At 57.6% G+C, this 24,195-nt stretch overlaps 1 protein-coding gene and 1 long non-coding RNA gene across 2 annotated transcripts; one reads left to right on the top strand and one right to left on the bottom strand.

Moving 5' to 3' along the window:
• Positions 1–3,450: 3,450 nt before the first annotated feature.
• Positions 3,451–4,572, bottom strand: LOC148590356 (uncharacterized). The gene is made up of 2 exons (XR_015914316.1): positions 4,502–4,572; positions 3,451–3,562 (listed from the first exon to the last, which is right to left on the bottom strand). It is a non-coding gene; the product is annotated as an uncharacterized LOC148590356 (long non-coding RNA).
• Positions 4,573–10,769: 6,197 nt separating this feature from the next.
• LOC104572374 (ATP-dependent chromatin remodeler CHD8) lies at positions 10,770–23,576 on the top strand (the record flags this gene model as incomplete). The annotated part of the gene is given in 19 exon segments (XM_088539133.1): positions 10,770–11,048; positions 11,226–11,318; positions 14,201–14,569; positions 15,814–15,984; positions 15,987–16,177; positions 16,255–16,369; positions 17,184–17,378; positions 17,545–17,613; positions 17,707–17,762; positions 17,910–18,027; positions 18,111–18,194; positions 18,996–19,133; positions 19,209–19,334; positions 19,420–19,659; positions 20,177–20,353; positions 20,434–20,577; positions 20,656–20,911; positions 21,715–21,937; positions 23,344–23,576. Coding segments are annotated over 19 exon segments (3,277 nt in total), but the record flags the coding sequence as incomplete, so codon positions are not given.
• Positions 23,577–24,195: the final 619 nt, after the last annotated feature.

Below are 24,195 nucleotides of genomic sequence, written 5' to 3'. Positions count from 1 at the left end.
GGAAAACGGAGCCGTCAGGGTGGGAAGAGCAGAAAAAATGGAGGGATTGCGGTGAGAAAAGTGGGAAAATTGAGAGTTTGGGGTGGGAAAATGGAGCGTTTGGGAGTGGGAAAAGTGGGAAAATGAAGCATTTCGGGCCGGAAGAGTGGGAGAGACAGAGGGGTTGGGCGGGAAGAGCGGGAAAATTGAGACTTTGGGGTGGGAAAAGTGGGAAAATGGAGAGGTTGGGGTGGGAAAACGGAACACGGAGCCGTCGGGGTGGGAAGAGCGGGGAAAACGGAGTTGGCCTGAGAAGAGCGGGAAAATGGAGCATTTGGAGCAAGAAAAGTGGGAAAATGGAGACTTTGGGGTGGGAAAAGTGGGAAAACGGAGCGTTTGGGGCAGGAAGAGCGGGAAAAATGGGGGGGTTGGGGTGGGAAGAGCGGGAAAATGGAGCCATTGGGGTGAGAAAAGTGGGAAAACTGAGACTTTGGGGTGGGAAAAGTGGGAAAATGGAGCGTTTGGGGTGGGAAAGAGCAGGAAAACGGAGCCGTCAGGGTGGGAAGAGCAGAAAAAAATGGAGGGATTGGGGTGAGAAAAGTGGGAAAATTGAGAGTTTGGGGTGGGAAAATGGAGCGTTTGGGGTGGGAAAAGTGGGAAAATGAAGCATTTCGGGCTGGAAGAGTGGGAAAACAGAGGGGTTGGGGCGGGAAGAGCGGGAAAATTGAGACTTTGGGGTGGGAAAAGTGGGAAAATGGAGCGTTTCAGGCCGGAAGAGTGGGAAAATGGAGCCGTCGGGGTGGGAAGAGCGGGAAAATGGAGGGGTTGGGGCGGGAAGAGCGGGAAAATTGAGAATTTGGGAGCGGGAAAAGTGGGAAAATCGAGTGTTTGGGGTGGAAAGAGTGGGAAAACAGAGCCATCAGGGCGGGAAAAATGGGAAAATGGAGCGTTTGGGGTGGGAAGAGTGGGAAAATGGAGGGGTTGGGGGCGGAAGAGCAGGAAAACAGAGCGTTTGGGGCAGGAAAAGTGGGAAAACGGAGCTGTCAGGGTGGGAAAAATGGGAAAACAGAGCGTGTGGGGCGGGGAGAGCGGGAAAATGGAGGAGTTGGGGCGGGAAAACGGAGCATTGGGGTGGGAAGAGCAGGAAAAACAAGATCGGAACGGAAAGAGCGGGAAGAGCGGGAAAACCGAGGGGGTTGGGGTGAGAAGAGCAGGAAAACGGAGCATTTTAAGCCAGGAAATGTGGTGAAAACGGTTTTAAAACGGGGAAATTGAGAAAAAAATAGGATTTTAGGCAGAAAAGAGTGGGAAACTGGCTTAAAACGTGGGAAATGGAGGGGTTTAGCCAGGAAAGGGGAAAAAATGGAGAGTTTGAGGCTGGGAAAGGAGGGAAAATGCAGGATTTTGGAGCGAAGGAAGGGGGAAACTGAGGGTTCGGTGCTGAGATAGGAAAAGGGAGAGTTTTATGCCAAGAAAAAACAAAAATAACAGGGTGTTTTAAGCCAAAAATAGTGGAAAACGAAGAATTTTAGGCTGAGAGGAGGAAAAAAGGAAGGTTTTAGAGCAACAGTGGAAAAACTGAGGATTTTAAGCGAAAAAAGGGGAAAAATGGAAAACTTTAGGTGAGAAAAGAGCAAAAACAAATGGTTTTAGGTGAGAAAGGAAAAGAATGGAGAGTTTTGGGCAAGAAAGAAAGAAAAACAGGTTTTTAGGGGAAAAAATAGAGAGTTTTAGGCAAGAAAGGGGAAAAAAAAAGGAGGGTTTTAGGTGACAAAGGGGAAAAACGAGTGATGTTAAGTGAGAGGAAAAAAAATGGATGGTTTTAGGCGAGAAAGGGGGAAAATGGAGAGTTTTAGGGAAAAAAATGGAAAGTTTTACACAGAAAAGGGGGAAAAAATTGAGAGTTTTGGGCAAGAAAGGGGAAAAAGGAAGAGTTTTAGATTGAGAAAGGAAGAAAAAGAGAGGGTTTTACGAAAAAAATGGAGAGTTTTAGACAAGAAAGAAAAAAATTGAGTATTTTAGGCATGCAAGAAGGAAAACGGGAGGATTTGAGGCCAGAAAGGGGGAAAAAAGGAGAATTTTACGTGAGAAAGGAAGAAAAACGGAGCATTTTAGGCAAGAAAGGAGAAAAAACGGAGAGTTTGGGGTGAGAAAGGGAGAAAAAAATCAGGGTTTTAGGCTAAGAAGGGGGAAAAAAATTGAGTGTTTTAGGCAAGAAAGAGGAAAAACGGAGGATTTTAGGTGAGAAAGCAAAGGAAAATAAATGATTTTAGGCAAAAAAGAAAAAAAAGGATGGTTTTAGGTGATAAAAAGGGAAAAACAAACAATTTTAGGTGAGAAAGGGGGAAAATGGAGGATTTTGGGGAAAAAATGGAGGATTTTAGCTGAGAAAGGAAAAAAAAGAGGAGAATTTTAGATGAAAAAGGGGAAAAAAGGGAGGGTTTTAGGTGAGAAGGGGAAAAATGGAGCGTTTTAGGGGAAAAAACGGAGGGTTTTGGGGGAAAATGGAGGGTTTTGGGGGAAAACGGAGCGTTCTGGGGGGAAAAACGGAGCGTTCTGGGGGGAAAAACGGAGCGTTTTTGGCGAAAAAGTGGGAAAAACGGAAAATTTTAGGCAAGAAAGGGAGAAAAATGGAAGGTTTTAGGTGAGGAAGGGGGAAAATAGAAGTTTTAGGCAAGAAAGGGAGAAAAATGGAAGGTTTTAGGTGAGGAAGGGGGAAAATAGAAGTTTTAGGCAAGAAAAGGAGAAAAATGGAAGGTTTTAGGTGAGGAAGGGGGAAAATAGAGAGTTTTAGGCAAGAAGGGACGAAAAAGGGAGGGTTTTAGGCAAGAAAGGGAGAGAAATTGGAAGGTTTTAGGTGAGAAAGGGGGACGGTTTTAGGTGAGAAAGGGGGGAAAACGGAGCGTTTTAGGGGGAAAAATGGAGCGTTTTAGGGGGAAAAACGGAGCGTTTTAGGGGGGAAAGTGGGAAAAATGGAGAATTTTAGGCAAGAAAGGGAGAAAAAATGGAAGGTTTTAGGGAAGAAGGGGAAAAGGGAGGGCTTTAGCTGAGAAAGGGGGGAAAAATGGAGCGTTTTGGGGGAAAAACGGAGCGTTTTAGGGGGAAAAACGGAGCGTTTTAGGGGGAAAAGTGGGGAAAATGGAAAATTTTAGGCAAGAAAGGGAGAAAAAATGGAAGGTTTTAGGTGAGAAAGGGGGAAAAGGGAGGGTTTTAGCTGAGAAAGGGGGGAAAACGGAGCGTTTTGGGGGGAAAACCGGAGCGTTTTAGGGGGGAAAGGGGTAAACGTGGCGTGTTTTGGTGCGAGGAACCGGGAAGGGGGGTGTTTTTCCCGTCGGCATTCCCGGGATTTGGGTCTCACCATGGCGAGCAGCCCCGCGCCCTGCTCCATGAGGCCGTGCGCCATGTCCAGGCCCTGCACCGCGTAGGGCGCCGCTCCGAAGGCGCCGTCGGCGCCGGCGCCGCCCGCGTCGCCCAGCGGGTCGAAGGGCCCCACGACGTCGGCCACGGCCAGGGACGGGTCGGCGTCCAGCGCGATGGGCGGGATCTCGAACTCCTCGTCGCCCAGGCTGGGCGTGTGGAACGTCTGCGGGGCAGCATCGACGCCCTGACCCCGCGGCTCCCAGCATTTCCCAGATTTCCCAGGATTTTCCCCGATTTTCCGAGATTTTTCCCCGATTTTCCGAGATTTTCCCCCGATTTTCTGAGATTTTTCCCCAATTTTCTGGGATTTCCCCCCATTTTTCCACGATTTTCCCCGATTTTCCCAGCATTTTCCCCGATTTTCTGGGATTTTCCTCGATTTTTCCAGCATTTTCCCCGATTTTCTGGGATTTCCCCCGATTTTTCCACGATTTTCCCCGATTTTCTGGGATTTCCCCCAATTTTTCCATGATTTTCCCCAATTTTTCCAGCATTTTCCCCGATTTTCTGGGATTTCCCCCGATTTTTCCACGATTTTCCCCGATTTTCCCAGCATTTTCCCTGATTTTCTGGGATTTTCCCCGATTTTCCCAGCATTTTCCCCCATTTTCTGCAATTTCCCCCAATTTTCCCAGATTTTTCCAGGATTTTCCCAGATTTTTCCAGCATTTTCCCCAACTTTCTCTGATATTCCAGGATTTTCCCCAATTTTCCCAGCTCTTTCCAGGATTTTCCTGTATTTTCCAGGATTTTCCCCCTTTTTTTCCAGGATTTTCCCCCTTTTTTTCCAGGATTTTCCCCCTTTTTTCCAGGGATTCTTCCCCCTTTTTCCCACATTTTTCTGGGATTTTCCCCAATTTTCTGGGATTTCTCCCAGTTTTTCCAGGATTTTCCCATATTTTTCCAGATTTCTCTGGGATTTTCCCCAGCTTTTCCAGGATTTTCCCAGATTTTCTGGATTTTCCCCAGCTTTTCCAGGATTTTCCCCGACTTTCCAGGATTTTCCCACAATTTTCCAGGATTTTCCCATACTTTCTGGGATTTTCCCAGATTTTCCCAGTTTTCCCCCGCATTTTCCGGGTTTTCCGCCCGGTTTCGGTACCTCGGCTCCGCTCAGGAAGGGATGAGCAGCCCCCGTCATGGCCAGGTAGTTGTCGCTGCTGCCGGGGAACTGGGGGGGCAGAGCCGCGTTCGCCCCCAAAATCCCCCCTTTTTGCCCCAAAACTTCCCCCAAATATCCTCCTTTCCCTCCCCAAAAATAGCCCTTTTCTTTCCGAAAACGCCCTCCTTTTCCTCCCCCAAAATATCTCTTTTCCTCCCCCAAAATTCCGCCTTTTCCTCCCCAAAACACCCCCCCCAAAATTCCCCTTTTCCTCCCCAAAACACTCCCCTTTTTCTCCCCCAAAATCCTCTTTTCTTCCCCCAAATACCCTTTTTTTCCCTAGAATCACCCCATCTCCCCCCCAAATACCCTGTTTCCCCCCCAAATGCCCCCATTTTCCCCCCAAATGCCCCCATTTTCCCCCAAAAAAACACCTCATTCCCCCCAAACGCCCCCATTTCCCCCCAAATATCCCGTTTTCCCCCAAATATCCCCACTTTCCTCCCCAAACACCCCATTTTCCCCAAAATACCCCGTTTTCTCCCCCTTGCCCCTAAGAACCCCCATTTCCCCCCTTAAATCATCCCCTTTCCCCCAAAATCCCCCGATTTCCCCCAAACATCCCCCATTTCCCCCCAAACCCCCCAATCTCCCCTCAAATATTCCTCATTTCCCCCCAAATCCCCTCATTTTCCCCAAAATCCCCTCATTTCTCCCCAAACCCCCCGATCTCCCCTCAGACACCCTCGATCTCCCCCCAAACCCCTCAATTTCTCCCCAAAACCTCCAGATTTCCCCCAAATCCCCTCATTTTCCCCCAAATCCCCTCATTTTCCCCCAAATCCCCTCATTTCTCCCCAAACCCCCCGATCTCCCCTCAGACACCCCCGATCTCCCCCAAAACACCCCAATTTCCCCCCAAAACACCCCAATCTCCCCCAAAACCCGCGGATTTTCCCCCAAAACCCCCGGATTTTCCCCCAAAACCCCCGGATCTCCCCCAAAACCCCCGGATTTTCCCCCAGATCTCCCCCAAACCCCCGGATTTTCGCCCAAACGGCCCCGATTTCCCCCGCGTTTCCCGTCCCCCCCGGTCTCGTGTCCCCAACGTCCCCCCGTCCCTCCCCGCTCACCTCCATGGCCGCGGCGTCCCTCCCCCCCACCGGCGCGCGCCCCCGACCCGGAAGCGGAAGCGCCGCCTCCGCGCCGCGTGCGTCACGGCGCCATAGAGAGGCGCGGGCGGCCCGAGGGAGCGGCGCGGCTAGAGCGCCGCCGGAAGTGGAGCAGTAGAGGCGCGCGCGGTGTGTGCGGGGGGGGCGGGGATAGAGCGGCCGCCGCTGCCGCTGCTGGAGGTATCATGGCGCCTCTCGGGGACGTCATCAGCAGCGCGACGCCCGTAGCGGGGGAGCCAAAATGGGCGAAAATGGGGCCGAAATGGGCAAAAAATGGGGCTGGTTTTGGGCGAAAATGGGGCGAAATGGGCGAAAATGGGGCAGGATTGGGACTGGGGAAGCAGAAAGAGGCAAAAAATGAGGCGGAAATGGGCAAAAATGGGGCTGGATTTGGGCTAAGGGAGCAGAAAGGGGCAAAAATGGGGCCGAAATGGGTGAAAATGAGGCAGGATTTGGGCTAAGGGGGCAGAAAGATGCCCGAAATGGGGCAGAATTGGGGCTAAGGGGGCAGAAATGGGCAAAAATGGGGCAAAAGGGGGTCAGAATTGGGTTAAGGGGGCAGAAACGGGGAAAAATTAGACAGAATTGGGAAAGAGGGCAGAAATGGGCAAAAAATGAGGCAAAAAGGGGACAGAATTGGAGCTAAGAGAGCAAAAATGGGCAAAAATGAGGCCAAAGGAGGTCAAGATTGGGACTAAGGGGGCAGAAATGGGCAAAAAGGGGTCAGAATTGGGGCTAAGGGGGCAGAAATAGGCAAAAACTGGGCAAAAATGGGGGCAGAACTGGGTTTTGGGGAGGCCAAATAGCGTTTTTTATTGTTTCCTGGTAATATTTTACTTTTTGGTGTGATGGATTTTGTTTTTTTTTGAGATATTTTATTTTTATACATATAAAAAACAAAGTTTTTTTTGTTTTATGAAATATTTCATTTAAAAACAGTGCTGTATTTTGATTTTTCTAATTTTTTTTTGTGTGTGTTTTCTCCAGGAATCCTTTTGCTCCCGGCATTTCCCATTCCCAGGCTTTGGGAATCACCCGTTCCCATCGGAAACAGGGCCGGGATTCGGGAATCCTAGAGGGAATAACAGCGAAGAATTGGGGGGAAAAGAGCCTTTTTCTGCCTTTTTTTTTCCCTTTTCCCCCCAGGCACCGGATCTTCCCTTCCTGCCCTAAGAAAAGCCCCAGAAAAGCTGATTTTCCCCGATTTTCCCCCAATTTTCCCTCTTTTCAAGGATCTAACAGGGTGAGGAAGAGGAGGAGGAAGGAAGTTCTCCGGATCTGCCTCCGTAATTCCCGTTTTTTTCCTGTTTTTTTCCTGTTTTTCTCCTTTTTTTCCACCAATAATTGTCCTCCTCGGGGCAGAATTAACCCATTTTTCTCCCCTTTTTCCTGTTTTTTTTTATTAAAACGACCCCAAACTTCGCCGCCTTGGGCCAAAATCGCAGAGTTTTTCCCTGATTCTTTCTTGCCATGAAAAAATAGAACGAAATAAAGCCAAAAACCCCAAACAGCAAAATATTTATGGGAAAAAAAAACGGGAAAACTCCTGTTTTTTACCCAAAGCGACATCAATCTTTCACGTTTGTTTGCTTGATTTTATAAAAAGGGTTGAAAATGTGCTAAAAAGGGGGAAAAATGTGTTTAAAATGAGGACGGAAAAGCATTTCCAAAGGTTTTTCCGCCTTTTCCCTATGAATTTCCTTGGGAGAGGGGAGAACCTGCAGCAGCAGCTGCGTTTTGGGGCAGAAAAAGCTGTTTGAGCTTAAAATCTTGCTTTATTTTCCATTGGATTTGTGGGGAAATGATTTTAGGGCAAAAAAGGGGGTTTTAGGGCAAAAACGTGCTTCGAAAAAGGCTTCAATTCCTTAAAATTGGTAAATTTGTCTTCGCGGCCCCAAATCGGCCCCGTTTTGGGGTCAGACGCTGCCCTGCGAAACGGCCCCGTTTTCCCCCCATTTCTGCCATTTTTGCACCTTCCTGCTGGGTTGAAACCGGCCGGTTTTGGGGTTTCTGCCCCAAAAAAGCCGGCAACGCGGCCTGCGAAAATGCCGATTTTGGGCCTGGCCGAAGGCCCCAATTTTTGCCTTTTAATAGGTGAAAAACGCGTTTGGGTTGGGAATGAGGCTGGAGAGGTGGAAAATTCCCATTTTGGGCCATTTTAGCAGTTTTTACTGTTTTATTTCTCCCTTTTATTGCATTAAATATTACATTTTACACGTTTTTGGCTACTCGTTTCCCTTAGTTTATTCCCAAGCCCCATCGCGTGTGCAGGAGGCCGAACTGAGCGTGGGGCTGTTCAAAACACGGGATATTTCCCCTTTTTTGTCGTTTTTTTCCTCATATTTCTCCGTTTTGAGCAGCTCCGGGGGGGTCAGGCTGCACTTTGGGGCCCAACCCGCCCGTTTGGGGACGTTTTATCAATTCACAAAGACGGGAAGGGCGGATCGGGCCCGGGCGGCCGCACATTTGGGTGGATTTAACCGTTTTGGGGCGTTTTCGGGCGTTTTTGGGCGTTTTCGGGCGCTCGGAGGCGCCTCACGGGGCGGGGGGGACGGCGCCATCATGGCGGCGAGGGGGTTAACGCCGCCCCAAGATGGCGGCGCCCGGGGCGCCCGCGGCGCCGCCTGAGGGGGCCGCCCCCTCCCCGCCGCTTCCAGGGCCGCCAAAAAACCCGCGTTTGTGAAAAAACAGCAGGAAATACCGGGGGGATTGGGCCAATTTGGCGATTTCGGGGTTAATTCAGCGCAGGGGGAATCAGGCGCGGCGCGGGGCAGCCCTCCCCGCGAAGGCCCCCCCCCCCTCCCGCGGGCGCTTCCGGGAGCGCGCGCAGCCTACCCTGCTGCCCGCCGCGGCCCCGCCCCGCCCCCGGCGCCGTCCGCCCGCGGCCCGCGGGGCGCGGTGACGTCGCGGGGAGGGGGCGTGGCCGCGCGCCGGGGGGCGGGGCCAGCACGCTGCGTTGCGCCGCGCCCGCGCGCGGGGGCCGCCTCGTTCTCGCGCCCTCCTCACTCCCCCCCCCTCCCTCCCCCCGCCGCGGGGGGGCGGGGGGCGCCGGGCGAGGCCACCGCGGGGGGGGGGGGGAGCGCGGCCCCCCCCCGCGCCCTCCCGCAGGTAGGACCCCCCCCCCGCCCCGTTGGCATGGCGACGCGCGCGGGGGGGGGTATTATGGGATGGGGCCGCTGTCCCGGGGCGCGTCCATGTTGGGGGGGGGGGGAGGCCCCGCGCGGCTTCCGTAGCCCGGGGGGGGGGGGGGCCGTCCCGGTGCTCCCGGTTTTTGCCCCCGCCCCCGTTCCCGGTTCATGGCGGTTCCGGTGTCGCCTTTTAACGGGTCCCCCCCCCCCCCGTCCCCCCCCTCCAAACGGGGCCCCGTAGCCCCCATGTCCGCCCTCCAAATGGGTCCCCCCTCCAAATGGGCCCCCCAAACCCCCCCCCCCGTCCCCCCCGTAAATGGGTCCCCCGGGGCCCCCCGTAAATGGGTTCCCCCCCCTTCCCGGTTCCTGTCTCCCTGAGTCACGGAGCGGGATCCGTCCCCCCCTCCCCCCCCCCGTTATCCCGATCCCGGTCGTTATCCGGATCCGGGATTGGGATGGGAGGGGGGCGGATATGGGTTGTATGGGGGCTATATGGGGCTGGGGGGGGTGTCATATGGGGCCTGGGGCCTATAGGGCCAAGGGGATTATATAGAGTATATAGAATATATAGGGTTGGGAGAATCTATAGGGTTAAGGCGGGTCTATAGGGCCAGGGGGGTCTATGGGGTGAGGGGGTCTATAGAGCTAAGGGGGAGTCTATAGGGCTGGGGGGGTTATATGGGATCGGGGGGGTCTATAGGTCTAAGGGGAGTCTATAGGGCCGGGGGGTTATAGGGGTTGGGGGGGTCTATAGGGCTGGGGGCCCTATAGAGTCAAGGGCATTGTGTGGGGCTGGGGGGGTTGTATAGAACTGGGGGGTCTATAGGGCCAGGGGGGCTCTATAGGGCCTGGGGGGGATCTATAGAGCCCAGGAGGGTCTATAGGGCCTGAGGGATCTCTATAGGGCCTAGGGGGGTCTATAGGGCCTGGGGGGAATCTATAGGGCTGGGGGGGGTTATATGGGGCAGGGGGGTGATCTATAGGACCCAGGGGGGCTCTATAGGGCCTTGGGGGGGATTTATAGGGCCCAGGGGGTCTATAGGGTCCAAGGGGTCTATAGGGCCAGTGGGGGTGTCTATAGGGTCAGGGGGGTCTATAGGGCTAAGGGATGTCTATAGGGCCGGGGGGCTCTATAGGGCCTGGGGGGGATCTATAGGGCCCAGGGGGGTCTATAGGGCTCAGGGGGATCTATAGGGCCAGGGGAGGTATCTATAGGGCCCAGGGGACTCTATAGGACCCAGGGGGCTCTATAGGGCCCAGGGGTGTCTATAGGGTCCAGGGGGGCTCTATAGGGCTCAGGGGGGTCTATAGGACCCAGGGGACTCTATAGGGCCCAGGGGCTCTATAAGGCCCAGGGGGGGTCTATAGGCCCGGTGGGGGGGTCTATAGGGCCCAGGGGACTCTATAGGACCCAGGGGGCTCTATAGGGCCCAGGGGTGTCTATAGGACCCTGGGGGGGTCTATAGGGCCCAGGGGGATCTATAGGACCCAGGGGTATCTATAGGACCCAGGGGATCTATAGGGCCCAGGGGTGTCTATAGGACCCAGGGGGATCTATAGGGCCCAGGGGGTGTCTATAGGACCCAGGGTCTCTATAGCCCCCCCGCGTTCCCTGTGTCCAGGCTCTCCCATTGTTCCCCCCCCAGGGCGGCCCCATGGCCGACCCCATCATGGAGCTGTTCTATAGGACCCAGGGGTGTCTATAGGGCCCAGGGGTCTCTATAGGGGCCCAGGATCTCCATAGGCCCCCCCGCGTTCCCTGTGTCCAGGCTCTCCCGTTCCCCCCCCCCCAGGGCGGCCCCATGGCCGACCCCATCATGGAGCTGTTCTATAGGGCCCAGGGGGGTCTATTGGGCTAAGTGGGGGTATCTATAGGACCCAGGGTCTCTATAGGGCCCAGGGGTCTCTATAGCCCCCCCGCGTTCCCTGTGTCCAGGCTCTCCCGTTTTCCCCCCCCAGGGCGGCCCCATGGCCGACCCCATCATGGAGCTGTTCGACGATCCCGGCCTGTTCGGCCTGGAGCCGCTGGCGGATCCGGGAGCCGCCCGGGACCCCCTGGAGGAGGCGCTGGGGCTGCCGGGAGCCCTGGAGGAGCCTCCGGAGCCGCCGGAGCCGCCGGAGCCGCCGGCGCCGCTTCCCGTCCCGGAGCCGCCGGCCGCGGCCGGGAGCGACGCCCTGAGCCAGGGAAACCCCTTCATGGGGGCGGCCCCGGCGGCGTTCCCGGCTCCCAAGATCGTCATCCTGAAGGCGCCGGGAGCGCCGGGAGCGCCGGGAACGCCGGGGGCGCCGGGGGCCGTGTCCCAAGCGCCGGCGCTGGCCAACGGCGCCAAGGTGACGTTGGCCAAGGTGCTGGCCGGGGCGCCGCTGCGCGGGAACGCCGGGAACGCCGGGAACGCCGGGAACGCCGGGAAGGCGGCGGGGAGGCCGGTGAAGCAGCTGCTGCTGCAGCCCGTGAAGGCGGCCGGGGCGGCCGCGGCGCCGCTCAAACCGGCCGTGACGCTGGCGGCGCCCGCGCAGGTGGGAACGGCGGGGTGGGCGGATACGGATACGGGATACGGGATACGGGATACGGGATACGGCATATGGGATATGGGATACGGCGTGGGGACAATGGGGTACGGGATACGGGATGGGGGATGTGGGATGGGGGATACAGAATGCGACAATGGGGTACAGGATGGGACAAAGGGATGGGGACAATGGGATACGGGATATGGGATACGGGATGGGGGACACGGGATATGGGATACGGGATGGGGACAATGGGATACAGGATACGGGATGGGACAACGGGATACGGGATATGGGACAACGGGATACGGGATACGGGATATGGGATACGGGATATGGGATATGGGATACGGGATGGGACAACGGGATACGGGATATGGGATACGGGATATGGGATACGGGATGGGGACAGTGGGATACAGGATACGGGATGGGACAACGGGATACGGGATATGGGATGCGAGCTATGGGATACAGCGTGGGGACAGTGGGGTACGGGATACGGATATGGGATGGGGGATACGGGATGGGGACAATGGGATACAGGATACGGGATGGGACAGCGGGATACGGGATGGGGAATGTAGGATACGGGATATGGGATGGGGGATACAGGATATGGGATACGGGATACGGGATGGGGAATGCAGGATAAGGATACGGGATATGGGATACGGGATACGGGATATGGGATACGGGATGCGAGCTATAGGATACAGGATATGGGATGGGACAACGGGATAGGGGATATGGGATACGGGATATGGGATACAGGATATGGGATACAGGATATGGGATACGGCGTGGGGACAATGGGGTACGGGACACAGATATGGGATGGGACAACGGGATGGGGACAACGGGATACGGGATATGGGTACGGGATACGGGATACGGGATATGGGATATGGGATGCAAGCTATGGGATACGGCGTGGGGACAATGGGGTACGGGATACGGATATGGGATGGGGGATACGGGATATGGGATACGGGATGGAGACAATGGGTTACAGGATACGGGATGGGACAACGGGATACGGGATACGGGATGGGGGATACGGGATACGGCATATGGGATACGGGATGGGGGATACGGGATGGGACAATGGGGTACAGGATACGGGATGGGACAACGGGATACAGGATGGGACAAAAAGATGGGGACAATGGGATACGGGATGCGGATACAGGATGTGGGATACGGGATACAGGATGGGGGTACGGAATGGGGACAATGGGATACGGGATGGGCACAACGGGATACAGGATGGGACAACAGGATGGGGACAATGGGATACGGGATGCGGGATACGGGATGCGGGATGGGGACAACGGGATACAGGATGCGGGATGGGAACGACGGGATACGGGATGGGGACAACGGGATACGGGATACGGGATGGAACAACGGGATGGGAACGACGGGATACAGGATACGGGATGGGGACAACAGGACATGGGATGGGGACAGCAGGATGTGGACAACAGGACAGGGACAACGGGATGAGGACAACAGGATGGGGACAAGGAGATACGGGACGGGGACAATGGGATGGGGGCAATGGGATGGGGACAACAGGATACGGGATAGGGAGAACGGGATGGGGACTACGGGATACGGGATGGAGACGGCGGGATGGGGACAACGGGATGTGGGAAGAGGGAGGTGGGAACAGGGGGAGGATCCCGGGGGAGGCGGGAAACACCCGGAAGAGTTGGGTGGGTGGTGGTGGGAAACACTTGGGAGAAGAAGATGGATATGGGGGGGGGGAAAACACCTGGAGAACTTGGGTGGATGGGGGTGGGAAATGTCTGGGAGATGTGGGTGGATATTGAAGGTGAAGAAACATCTGGGAGACATGGATGGATATTGAGGGTGGAGAAACATCTGGAGGGGTTGGGTGGATCATGGCGTGGAGGAACATGTGGGAGACATGGGCGGATATTGGGGATGGAGAAACATCTGGAGGAGTTGGGTGGATGGTGGCGGGAAACACTTGGGAGGGAGGAATGGATAATGGAGAAACATCTGGAGGGGCTGGGAGGAACATCTGGGAGACCTGGATTTTGAGGGTGGAGAAACATTTGGGAGACATGGATGGATATTGGAGGTGGAGAAACATCTGGAAAGCTTGGATAATGGACATGGGGAAACATCCGGGTGGGATCTTCCATGGCCTCGGGGTCCATGGGGCTGGAGAACCATCTCCCATGGCTTCGAGGGCCATGGAGAACCATCTCCCATTGCTTTGGGGTCCATGGAGAACCATCTCCCATGGTTTGGGGGTCCATGGAGAACCATCTCCCATGGCTTTGGGGTCCGTGGGGAACCATCTCCCATGACTTCGGGGTCAATGGGAATGGAGAACCATCTCCCATGGCTTTGGGGTCCATGGAGAACCATCTCCCATGGCTTTGGGGTCCATGGAGAACCATCTCCCATGGCTTCGGGGTCCATGGAGATGGATCTCGCATGGCTTTGGGGTCAATGGGGATGCAGAACCATCTCCCATGGTTTCGGGGTCCATGGAGAACCATCTCCCATGGCTTCGGGGTCCATGGAGAACCATTTCCCATGGCTTTGGGGTCCATGGAGAACCATCTCCCATGGCTTGGGGGTCAATGGGAATGGAGAACCATTTCCCATGGCTTTGGGGTCCATGGACAACCATGTCCCATGGCTTGGGTTCCATGGAGAACCATCTCCCATGGCTTGGGGGTCCATGGGAATGGAGAACCATCTCCCATGGCTTTGGGGTGCATGGAGAACCATCTCCCATCGCTTGGGGCTCCATGGGGAACCATCTCCCATGGCTTTGGGATCCATGGTTCTCCATGTCCCATGGCTTGGGGACACGTCCCCCATGGCTCCCTCCGTCCCCGCAGGGCGACTCCAAGCGCATCACCCTGGTCCTGCAGCAGCCGGCGGGCGGCTCCGGGGCGGCCCCGGTGGCCGCGGGCGCCGGGCAGCGCCACGTGGTCCTGGGCAGCCTCCCCGGGAAGCTCCTGCTCCAGGGCGGCCCCGTGGCCGCGCTGGGGCCGCCCAAGGGCCCCGCGGGCGCCGCCAAGGTGGTCACCATCCAGCTGCAGGTGCAGCCGCCCCCGGCGCCCGCGCAGAAGCTGCAGGTGGTGGCCGGGGCGCCCGGCGTGGCCGTGTCCCCCGCGCCCGTGGTGGCCGGGGCTGCAGGAGGAGGTGGTGGAGGTGGTGGTGGCGGGCGCCTCACGGTGCCGCTCAAGGTGGTGCTGCAGCCGCAGGTGGGACATGGCGGCGGCGGGGGGACACGGGGTGGTTGAACATCATGGGGTGGTGGGATGTTGTGGTGGTGGGAAGTCATGGGGTGGTGGGACGTCATGGGGTGGAGGGACGTCATGGGGTGATGGGACCTCATGGGGTGGTGGGACATCATGGGGTGGTTGGACATCATGGTGGAGGGACGTCATGGGGTGGTGGGACATCATGGGGTGATGGGATGTCATGGGGTGGTGGGACAGCATGGGGTGGTGGGACAGCATGGGGTGGTGGGACATCATGGGGTGGTGGGACGTCATGGGGTGGTGGGACGTCATGGGGGCAATGGGACATCATGGGGTGGTGGGACGTCATGGGGGCAATGGGACCTCATGGAGGTGGTGGGACGTCATGGGGTGGTTGAACGTCATGGGGTGGTGGGACGTCATGGGGTGGTGGGACGTCATGGGGGCAATGGGACGTCATGGGGGCAATGGGACCTCATGGGGTGATGGGACGTTATGGGGTGGTGGGATATCATGGGGGTCCAGGGACGTCATAGGGTGGTGAGACGTCATGGGGGCAATGGGACATCATGGGGTGGTGGGATGTCATGGGGTGGTGGGACGTCATGGGGTGATGGGATGTCATGGGAGTGGTGGGATCTTATGGGGGTCCAGGAACGTCATGGGGTGGTGGGACGTCATGGGGTGGTTGAACATCATGGGGTGGTGGGACATCATGGTGGAGGAACATCATGGGGTGATGGGATGGTGTGGGGTGGTGGGACGTCGTGGGGTCATGGGGCATCATGGGGGTGGTGGGATGTCATGGGGGTAATGGGACCTCGTGGGGTGGTGGGACATCATGGGGTGGTGGAACATCATGGGGGTCCAGGGATGTCGTGGGGTGGTGGGACATCATGGTGGTGGGGCGTCATGGGGGTGGTGGTACCCCATGGCGCTCGTGGGACATCATGGTGGGACATCGTGACTGTGGTGGGCCGCCATGACACCCATGGGCCACCACGACACCCATGGGCCACCACGATGGTCATGGGCCACCACGTCAGTCATGGGCCTCCATGTCGCTCATGGGCCACCACGTCACTCATGGGCCACCATGATACTTATGGACCACCATGATGGTTATGGGCGACCATATCACTCATGGGCCTCCATGTCACTCATGGGCCACCATGACACCCATGGGCCACCACGTCACTCATGGGCCTCCATGTCGCTCATGGGCCACCGCGCTGTCCCCGCAGGCCGGCTCGTCGCAGGGCGCCTCGGCCGGCCTCTCGGTGGTCAAGGTGCTGAGCTCGGGCGAGGTGGCGGCGCTGGCGGCCGCGCGGGGCCCCTCGGACGAGAGCCGCAAGCTGGAGCACCAGAAGAAGCAGGAGAAGGCCAACCGCATCGTGGCGGAGGCCATCGCGCGGGCGCGCGCGCGCGCGGCGAGCAGAACATCCCGCGCGTGCTCAACGAGGACGAGCTGCCCAGCGTGCGGCCCGACGAGGACGGCGAGCGCAAGCGGCGCCGCAAGGGCCCCGCCGAGCGCGCCAAGGACGAGCGGCCCCGCAAGGGCAAGGGCCAGGGCGGCGCGGGCAAGAGCCGGGCGCGCGGCAAGGCCAGGTGAGCGCCGGGAGCGGTGGCGGCGGTCGGTCCTCGTGGCGATGGCGGCGTCACCGGCGTCTCGCCCGTGTCGGCAGCACCATCACGCCCGTGGTGGGGAAGAAGCGCAAGCGCAACGCGTCCTCGGACAACTCGGACGCCGAGGCCATGCCGGCGCCGTCGCCGCGGGAGGAGGAGGAGAACAGCGTGCAGGTGAGCGGCGCGCGGGCGGCCCCGTCCGCGTGGCCTCGGGTTGGCCCAGATCGGCCCCGTTGACTTGGCTCGTTCCGAGCTGTTCCTGTTGACTTGGGATGTCCCAACTCATCCCTGTTGACTTGACTCGTTCCAACTCATCCCCGTTGACTTGGGTTGTTCCAACTTGTCACTGTTGACTTGGGTTATTCCAAGTCATCCCTGTTGACTTGACTCGTTCCAACTCATCCCCGTTGACTTGGGTTGTTCCAACTTGTCCCCATTTACTTGGGTTGTCCCAACTGGTCCACGTTCACTTGGTTTGTCCCAACTTGTCCTTGTTGGCTTGGGCTATCCCAACTGATCCCCCCTGGCTCAGCTTGTCCCGACTCATTCCTGTGGACTTGGGTTGTCCCAACTCGTCCCCCTTGACTTGGGTGGTTCCAACTTGTCCCCCTTGACCTGGGTTGTCCCAACTCATCTCCATTGACTTGGGTTGTCCCAACAGGTCCACGTTGACTTGGGCCATCCTGACTCATCCCCCTTGACTTGGGTTGACCCGTCCATGTTGCCTTGGGCTGTCCCAACTCGTTCCTGTTGACTCAGGTTGTCCCAACTCATCCCCATTGACTTGGGATGCCCCAACTTGTCCCCCTTGACTTGGGTTGTTCCAACTTGTCCCCGTTGACCTGGAATGTCCCAACTCGTCCCCATTGACTCAGGTTGTCCCAACCCATCCCGGTTGACCCGGGCCGTCCCCCCTCGTCGCCGTTGACCTGGGCACCAGGGGCCCTGGTCCTCACGCCGGCCCCGTTCCCGTCTCTTCCCGCTCCAGAAGCGCCGCTCCAACCGGCAGGTGAAGCGCAAGAAGTACACGGAGGACCTGGACATCAAGATCACGGACGACGAGGAGGACGAGGAGCTCGACGTGACGGGCCCCGTGCGCGCCGAACAGCCGCCGGCGCCGCCGCTCCCGCTGCCCGAACCCGAGCCCGAGGGCGAGACGCTGCCCTCCATGCAGTTCTTCGTGGTGGGTCCTCCCTCCCCGCGGCCAGCGGGGGCGCCGGGAAGCGCCGGCCCTTGGCCTTCCTCATCCCTTGACCACCTTCCTCCTCCCTTGACCTCCTTCTTCCTCCCTTGATCTTCCTCCTCCCGTGACCTCCTTCCCTTGCCCTTCCTCCCGTTCCCTCCTCCAGGAGAACCCCAGCGAGGAGGACGCCGCCATCGTGGACAAGGTCCTCTCCATGCGCGTGGTCAAGAAGGAGGTGAGAGGTTTCCCCGAGCGCCGCCCCGGGCCTTTCCGAGCGGAACCGTCGGCTTTTCCGGGGGCGCCGACTCCTCTTCCTCGCCCCCCGCAGCTCCCGTCGGGACAATTCACGGAGTCGGAGGAGTTCTTCGTCAAGTACAAGAACTAGTAGGTGTCCCCACGAGCTCCTGTGGGTGGTGGCACCTCGCGTGGCTTCAGGGACCCCAAATTTGGCCCCGACTGGCTCGTTAACTCTTGGCCCTAATGACGGCGCGCTCCCGCCCGGGCTGACCGTTGTCCCCGTTGTCCCGCCAGCTCCTACCTGCACTGCGAGTGGGCCACCATTGCCCAGCTGGAGAAGGACAAGAGGATCCACCAGAAGCTGAAGCGCTTCAAGACCAAGATGACGCAGATGCGGCACTTCTTCCACGAGGTAACGCGGTGGGGACGGGCCGGGGGGACGGCGGCGACGGGCGCCGCGTCCTCGTCCTCCTCCTCACGGCGCCGCTCCGCAAGGATGAGGAGCCCTTCAACCCGGACTACGTGGAGGTGGACCGCATCCTGGACGAGTCGCACAGCGTGGACAAGGACAATGGCGAGGTGAGACGGGTGGCACCTTCGTGGGAGGTGGCATTTTCATGGGACGTGCTGGTATCTTCATGGGATGTGATGGCACCTTCATAGGAGGTGGTCGCATCTTCATGGGACATGATGGCACCTTCATGGGAGGTGGCATCTTCATGGGATGTGGTGGTATCTTCATGGGATGTGATGGCACCTTCATAGGAGGTGGTGGCATCTTCATGGGACATGATGGCACCTTCATGGGAGGTGGCATCTTCATGGGATATGCTGGTATCTTCATGGGATGTGATGGCACCTTCATGGGACGTGGTGACGCCTTTATGAGATGCATTGGCACCTTCATGGGAGGTGGTGGCATCTTCACGGGACGTGGTGGCACCTTCATGGGGGGTGGTGGCACCTTCATGGGATGTGGTGGTGCCTTCATAGGAGGTGGTGGTGCCTTCATAGGAGGTGGTGGCACCTTCATGGGAGGTAGTTGCCCATCTTTTGGAGATGATGGTCCATCTTTTGGCCATGGTGGCCCACTTTTTTGCCATGGTGGCCCATCTTTTGGAGATGGTTGTCCACTTTTTGGTTGTGTTGGCCCACTTTTTGGCCATGCTGGCCCACTTTTTGGTCGTGTTGACCCACTTTTTGGTCGTGTTGGCCCACTTTTTGGTCGTGTTGACCCACTTTTTGGCCATGGTGGCCCATCTTTTGCCCATGTTGACCCACTTTTTGGTCGTGGTGGCCCATCTTTTGACCATGGTGGCCGCCGGTTGGCCTTGGAGGCCCCCGGTCCCCCCTGACGCCGTCCCTCGTCCCCCCGCGCAGCCCGTGATCTACTACCTGGTCAAGTGGTGCTCGCTGCCCTACGAGGACAGCACGTGGGAGCTCAAGGAGGACGTGGACGAGGGCAAGATCGGCGACTTCAAGCGCATCCAGGCCCGGCACCCGGAGCTGAAGCGCGTGGTGAGCGGAGGGCCGCGTCGCGTCCCCGTCCGCGCGTCCCCGTTGCTGCCGTGTCACCTCCGCGTTGTCCCGCAGGCCCGGCCGCAGGCGGGATCCTGGAAGAAGCTGGAGCTGTCGCACGAGTACAAGAACCACAACCAGCTCCGCGAGTACCAGCTGGAGGGCGTCAACTGGTTGCTCTTCAACTGGTACAACAGGCGAGTGCCGGGTGCCACCGAGGCGGCCGCGCGCAGCGCGCGGCGTCCCCGTCCTCAACGTGACGCCGCCCCCGTGTCCCTGTAGGCAGAACTGCATCCTGGCCGACGAGATGGGCCTGGGCAAGACCATCCAGTCCATCGCGTTCCTGCAGGAGGTCTTCAACGTGGGCATCCGCGGCCCGTTCCTGGTGATTGCGCCGCTCTCCACCATCACCAACTGGGAGCGCGAGTTCAGCACGTGGACCGAGATGAACAGCATCGTCTACCACGGCAGCCTGGCCTCGCGGCAGATGATCCAGCAGTACGAGATGTACTGCAAGGACGCCCGGGTACGGCGGCGGGGCGGCCGGAGACGACGGTTGGGTCCTCCTGGACCAACCGGCGCCGCCTGCGGCGCTCTGGGTCCATCCGCGGTGCTCGGAGCGGGAATTGGAGATGGTTGGAGTTGCCTTCAAGGCGTTGGGTTGTCCTCAGGGCTGGTGGGATCTGGAGGTGGTTGGAGTTTCCTTCAAGCCATTGGGTTGTCCTTCCCAATGGGATGTGGAGATGGTTGGAGTTGCCTTCAGGCCGTTGGGTTGTCCTATGTGATGGGATCTGGAGGTGGTTGGAGTTGCCTTCAAGGCGTTGGGTTGTCCTATGTGATGGGATGTGGAGGGGGTTGGAGTTACCTTCAAGGCGCTGGGTTGTTCTATGTGATGGGATCTGGAGATGGTTGGAGTTGCCTTCAGGCCATTGGGTTGTCCTCCCTGATGGGATGTGGAGATGGTTGGAGTTGCCTTCAAGGCGTTGGGTTGTCCTTCCTGATGGGATGTTGGAGTTGCCTTCAAGGCGTTGGGTTGTCCGCAGGGCCGGCTGGTCCCCGGCGCCTACAAGTTCGACGCGCTCATCACCACCTTCGAGATGATCCTGTCGGACTGCCCGGAGCTGCGGGAGATCGAGTGGCGCTGCGTGATCATCGACGAGGCCCACCGCCTCAAGAACCGCAACTGCAAGCTCCTCGACAGCCTCAAGCACATGGACCTGGTGGGCGCCGAGGCCGCGGCCTCCGCGGGTCCCCGCTCGCGGGCGCCGCGTTGACGGCGCGGCCTCTCTCCCGGTGGCAGGAGCACAAGGTCCTCCTGACGGGCACCCCGCTGCAGAACACGGTGGAGGAGCTTTTCAGCCTCCTGCACTTCCTGGAGCCTTCGCAGTTCCCCTCGGAGGCCGAGTTCCTCAAGGACTTCGGGGACCTCAAGACGGAGGAGCAGGTGGGGGAAAAGAGCCGCCACCGACGGCCCTTTCCTGTCCCCGTCCCCGCGCTCAATGTCCCCTCGTCCCGCGTCCAGGTGCAGAAGCTCCAGGCCATCCTCAAGCCCATGATGCTGCGGCGCCTCAAGGAGGACGTGGAGAAGAACCTGGCGCCCAAGCAGGAGACCATCATCGAGGTGGAGCTCACCAACATCCAGAAGAAGTACTACCGCGCCATCCTGGAGAAGAACTTCTCCTTCCTGTCCAAGGGCGCCGGCCACACCAACATGCCCAACCTGCTCAACACCATGATGGAGCTGCGCAAGTGCTGCAACCACCCCTACCTCATCAACGGTGAGGGGGGCGCCATGGGGGCCCTGCCGTTGGGTGGTGGAGGCCGCGCGGCCTCCTCGAGGGGCGGGAGGAGGGTCTCCAAGCTCACCAGGGGTGGCTTGAGGGGCTCCTCAATGAGTGACGCATCGAGGGCTCCTTAATGAGGTGACACGTTGAGGTCCTCAATGAGTGACGCGTTGAGGGCTCCTCAATGAGTGACGCGTTGAGGGGCTCCTTGATGAGACGACGCATTGAGGGCTCCTCAATGAGTGACGTGTTGAGGGGCTCCTCAATGAGGTGACACATTGAGAGGCTCCTCAATGAGTGGCGCATTGAGGAGCTCCTCAAAGAGGTGACGCGTTGAGGAGCTCCTCAATGAGGTGACGCGTTGAGGTCCTCAATGAGGTGACATGTTGAGGGGCTGCTCAATGAAGTGACAAGTTGAGGAGCTCCTCAATGAGCTGACACGTTGAGGGCTCCTCAGTGAGTGACACGTTGAGGGGCTCCTCAGTGAGGTGACACATTGAGGAGGTCCTCAATGAGGTGACAAGTTGAGGGGCTCCTCAATGAGTGATGTGTTGAGGAGCACCTCAATGAGGTGACATGTTGAGGAGCTCCTCAATGAGTGATGTGTTCAGGAGCTCCTCAATGAGGTGACACATTGAGGAGGTCCTCAATGAGGTGACAAGTTGAGGAGCTCCTCAGTGAGGTGACGCGTTGAGGAGCTCCTCAATGACTGATGTGTTGAGGTCCTCAATGAGGTGACACATTGAGGGTCTCCTCAACACCTTGCCACGCCACCGACCGTCCTCTCCGCCCCGCAGGTGCCGAGGAGAAGATCCTGGCCGAGTTCCGCGAGTCGTGCCAGCAGCACCACCACCACGTGCCCGCCGACTTCCACCTGCAGGCCATGGTGCGCTCGGCCGGCAAGCTGGTGCTCCTCGACAAGCTGCTGCCCAAGCTCAAGGCCGGCGGCCACAAGGTGCTCGTCTTCTCCCAGATGGTCCGCTGCCTTGACATCCTGGAGGACTACCTCATCCAGAAGAGGTGGGGACGCGCGGTGGGGTTTTGGGATCGTTCTCCACATGTTCTCCTTGGGGATGTCATTTCTGTGGTCGTTCTCCACACATTCTCCTTGGGATGGCGTTTTTGGGATGTTCTCCACATGTTCTCCTTGGGGATGGGGTTTTTGGGGTCGTTCTCCACATGTTCTCCTCAGAAATGGCGTTTTTGGGATGTTCTCCACATGTTCTCCCTGAGGATGTCGTTTTTTGGGATGTTTTCAACACATTCTCCCTGAGGATGTCGTTTTTGGGGACGTTCTCCTCGCAAATGTGGTTTTTGGGGACGTTTTCCACACATTTTCCTTGGAGATGTCGTTCTTGTGGACGTTCTCCACACGTTCTCCTCAGGAATGTCATTTTTGGGGCCATTCTCCACACATTTTCCTCAGGAATGGCGTTTTTGGGGTTTTCTCCACACATTCTCCTTGGGATGTTATTTTTGGGGTCATTCTCCACACATTCTTCTTAGAAATGGCGTTTTTGGGATGTTCTCCGCATGTTCTCCTCGGGGATGTCGTTTCTGGGGACGTTCTCCATACATTCTCCTCAGAAATGGCGTTTTTGGGGTCTTTCTCCACACATTCTCCTCGAGAATGGTGTTTTTAGGGACGTTCTCCACACGTTCACCTTGGGGATGTAGTTTTTGGGGTCATTCTCCATGCTTTTTCCTTGGAAATGGTGTTTTTGGAATGTTCTCCACACATTCTCCTTGGGAATGGTGTTTTTGGGGACATTCTCCACACGTTCTCCCTGAGGATGACGTTTTTGGGTCGTTCTCCACACATTCTCCTCAGAAATGGCGTTTTTGGGGTGTTCTTCACACATTCTCCTTGGGGATGTTGTTTTTGGGATGTTCTCCGCACGTTCTCCTCAGAAATGTCGTTTTTGGGACGTTCTCCATGCTTTCTTCTCAGAAATGGCGTTTCTGGGGTCGTTCTCCACACGTTCTCCTCAGAAATGGTATTTTTGGGATGTTCTCCACATGTTCTCCTCGGGGATGTCGTTTTTGGGGATGTTCCCCACACTTTCTTTTCGGAAATGGCGTTTTTGGGACGTTCTCCACACATTCTCCTCAGGGATGTTGTTTTTGGGTCGTTCTCCACGTGTTCTCCTCAGAAATGGCGTTTTTGGGACATTTTCCACACGTTCTCCTCAGGGATGTCGTTTTTGGGGTCGTTCTCCGCGCATTCTCCTCAGAAATGGCGTTTTTGGGACGTTCTCCACATGTTCTCCTTGGGATGTTATTTTTGGGGTCATTCTCCACACATTCTCCTCAGAAATGGCGTTTTTGGGATGTTCTCCGCATGTTCTCCTCGGGGATGTCATTTTTGGGGTTGTTCTCCACGCTTTCTTCTCAGAAACGTCGTTTTTGGGTCATTCTCCACGCAGGTACCTCTACGAGCGCATCGACGGGCGGGTGCGCGGCAACCTGCGGCAGGCGGCCATCGACCGCTTCAGCAAGGCCGACTCGGACCGCTTCGTCTTCCTGCTGTGCACGCGGGCGGGCGGCCTCGGCATCAACCTCACGGCCGCCGACACCTGCATCATCTTCGACTCCGACTGGAACCCCCAGAACGACCTCCAGGTAGCGCCCGCGCGGCCTCCGCGCTTTGGAGCCTCCTGTTCTGGAGCCTCCCCTATTTCGGAGCCTCCTGTTTTGGAGCTTTGGAGCCTCCTCGTTTTGGAGCCTCCTATTCTGGAGCCTCCGCCGTTTCTGAGCCTCCTCTTTTGGAGCTCTGGAGGCTCCTCGCTCTGGAGCCTCCTGTTTTGGAGCTTTGGAGCCTCCTCGCTCTGGAGCCTCCTATTCCGGAGCCTCCTATTCCAGAGCCTCTGCCGTTTCCGAGTCTCCTGTTTTGGAGCTTTGGAGCCTCCTATTCTGGAGCCTCCTATTCTGGAGCCTCCGCTGTTTCGGAGCCTCCTGTTTTGGAGCTCTGGAGCCTCCTTGTTTTGGAGCCTCCTATTCTGGAGCCTCCGCCGTTTCTGAGCCTCCTGTTTTGGAGCTCTGGAGGCTCCTCGCTCTGGAGCCTCCTATTCCGGAGCCTCCTATTCCGGAGCCTCTGCCGTTTCCGAGTCTCCTGTTTTGGAGCTTTGGAGCCTCCTATTCTGGAGCCTCCTATTCTGGAGCCTCCGCCGTTTCGGAGCCTCCTGTTTTGGAGCTTTGGAGCCTCCTCGTTTTGGAGCCTCCGCCGTTTCGGAGCCTCCTGTTTTGGAGCTCTGGAGCCTCCTCGCTCTGGAGCCTCC

This window comes from Tinamus guttatus, unplaced genomic scaffold, assembly GCF_059628265.1.
Source record: "Tinamus guttatus ecotype Peru unplaced genomic scaffold, ASM5962826v1 Tinamus_guttatus_pri_ptg001422l, whole genome shotgun sequence".
Lineage (NCBI taxonomy): Eukaryota > Metazoa > Chordata > Aves > Tinamiformes > Tinamidae > Tinamus > Tinamus guttatus.
Note: the sequence above shows the minus strand (reverse complement) of the source record. Positions and strands in the feature narration are given on the sequence as shown.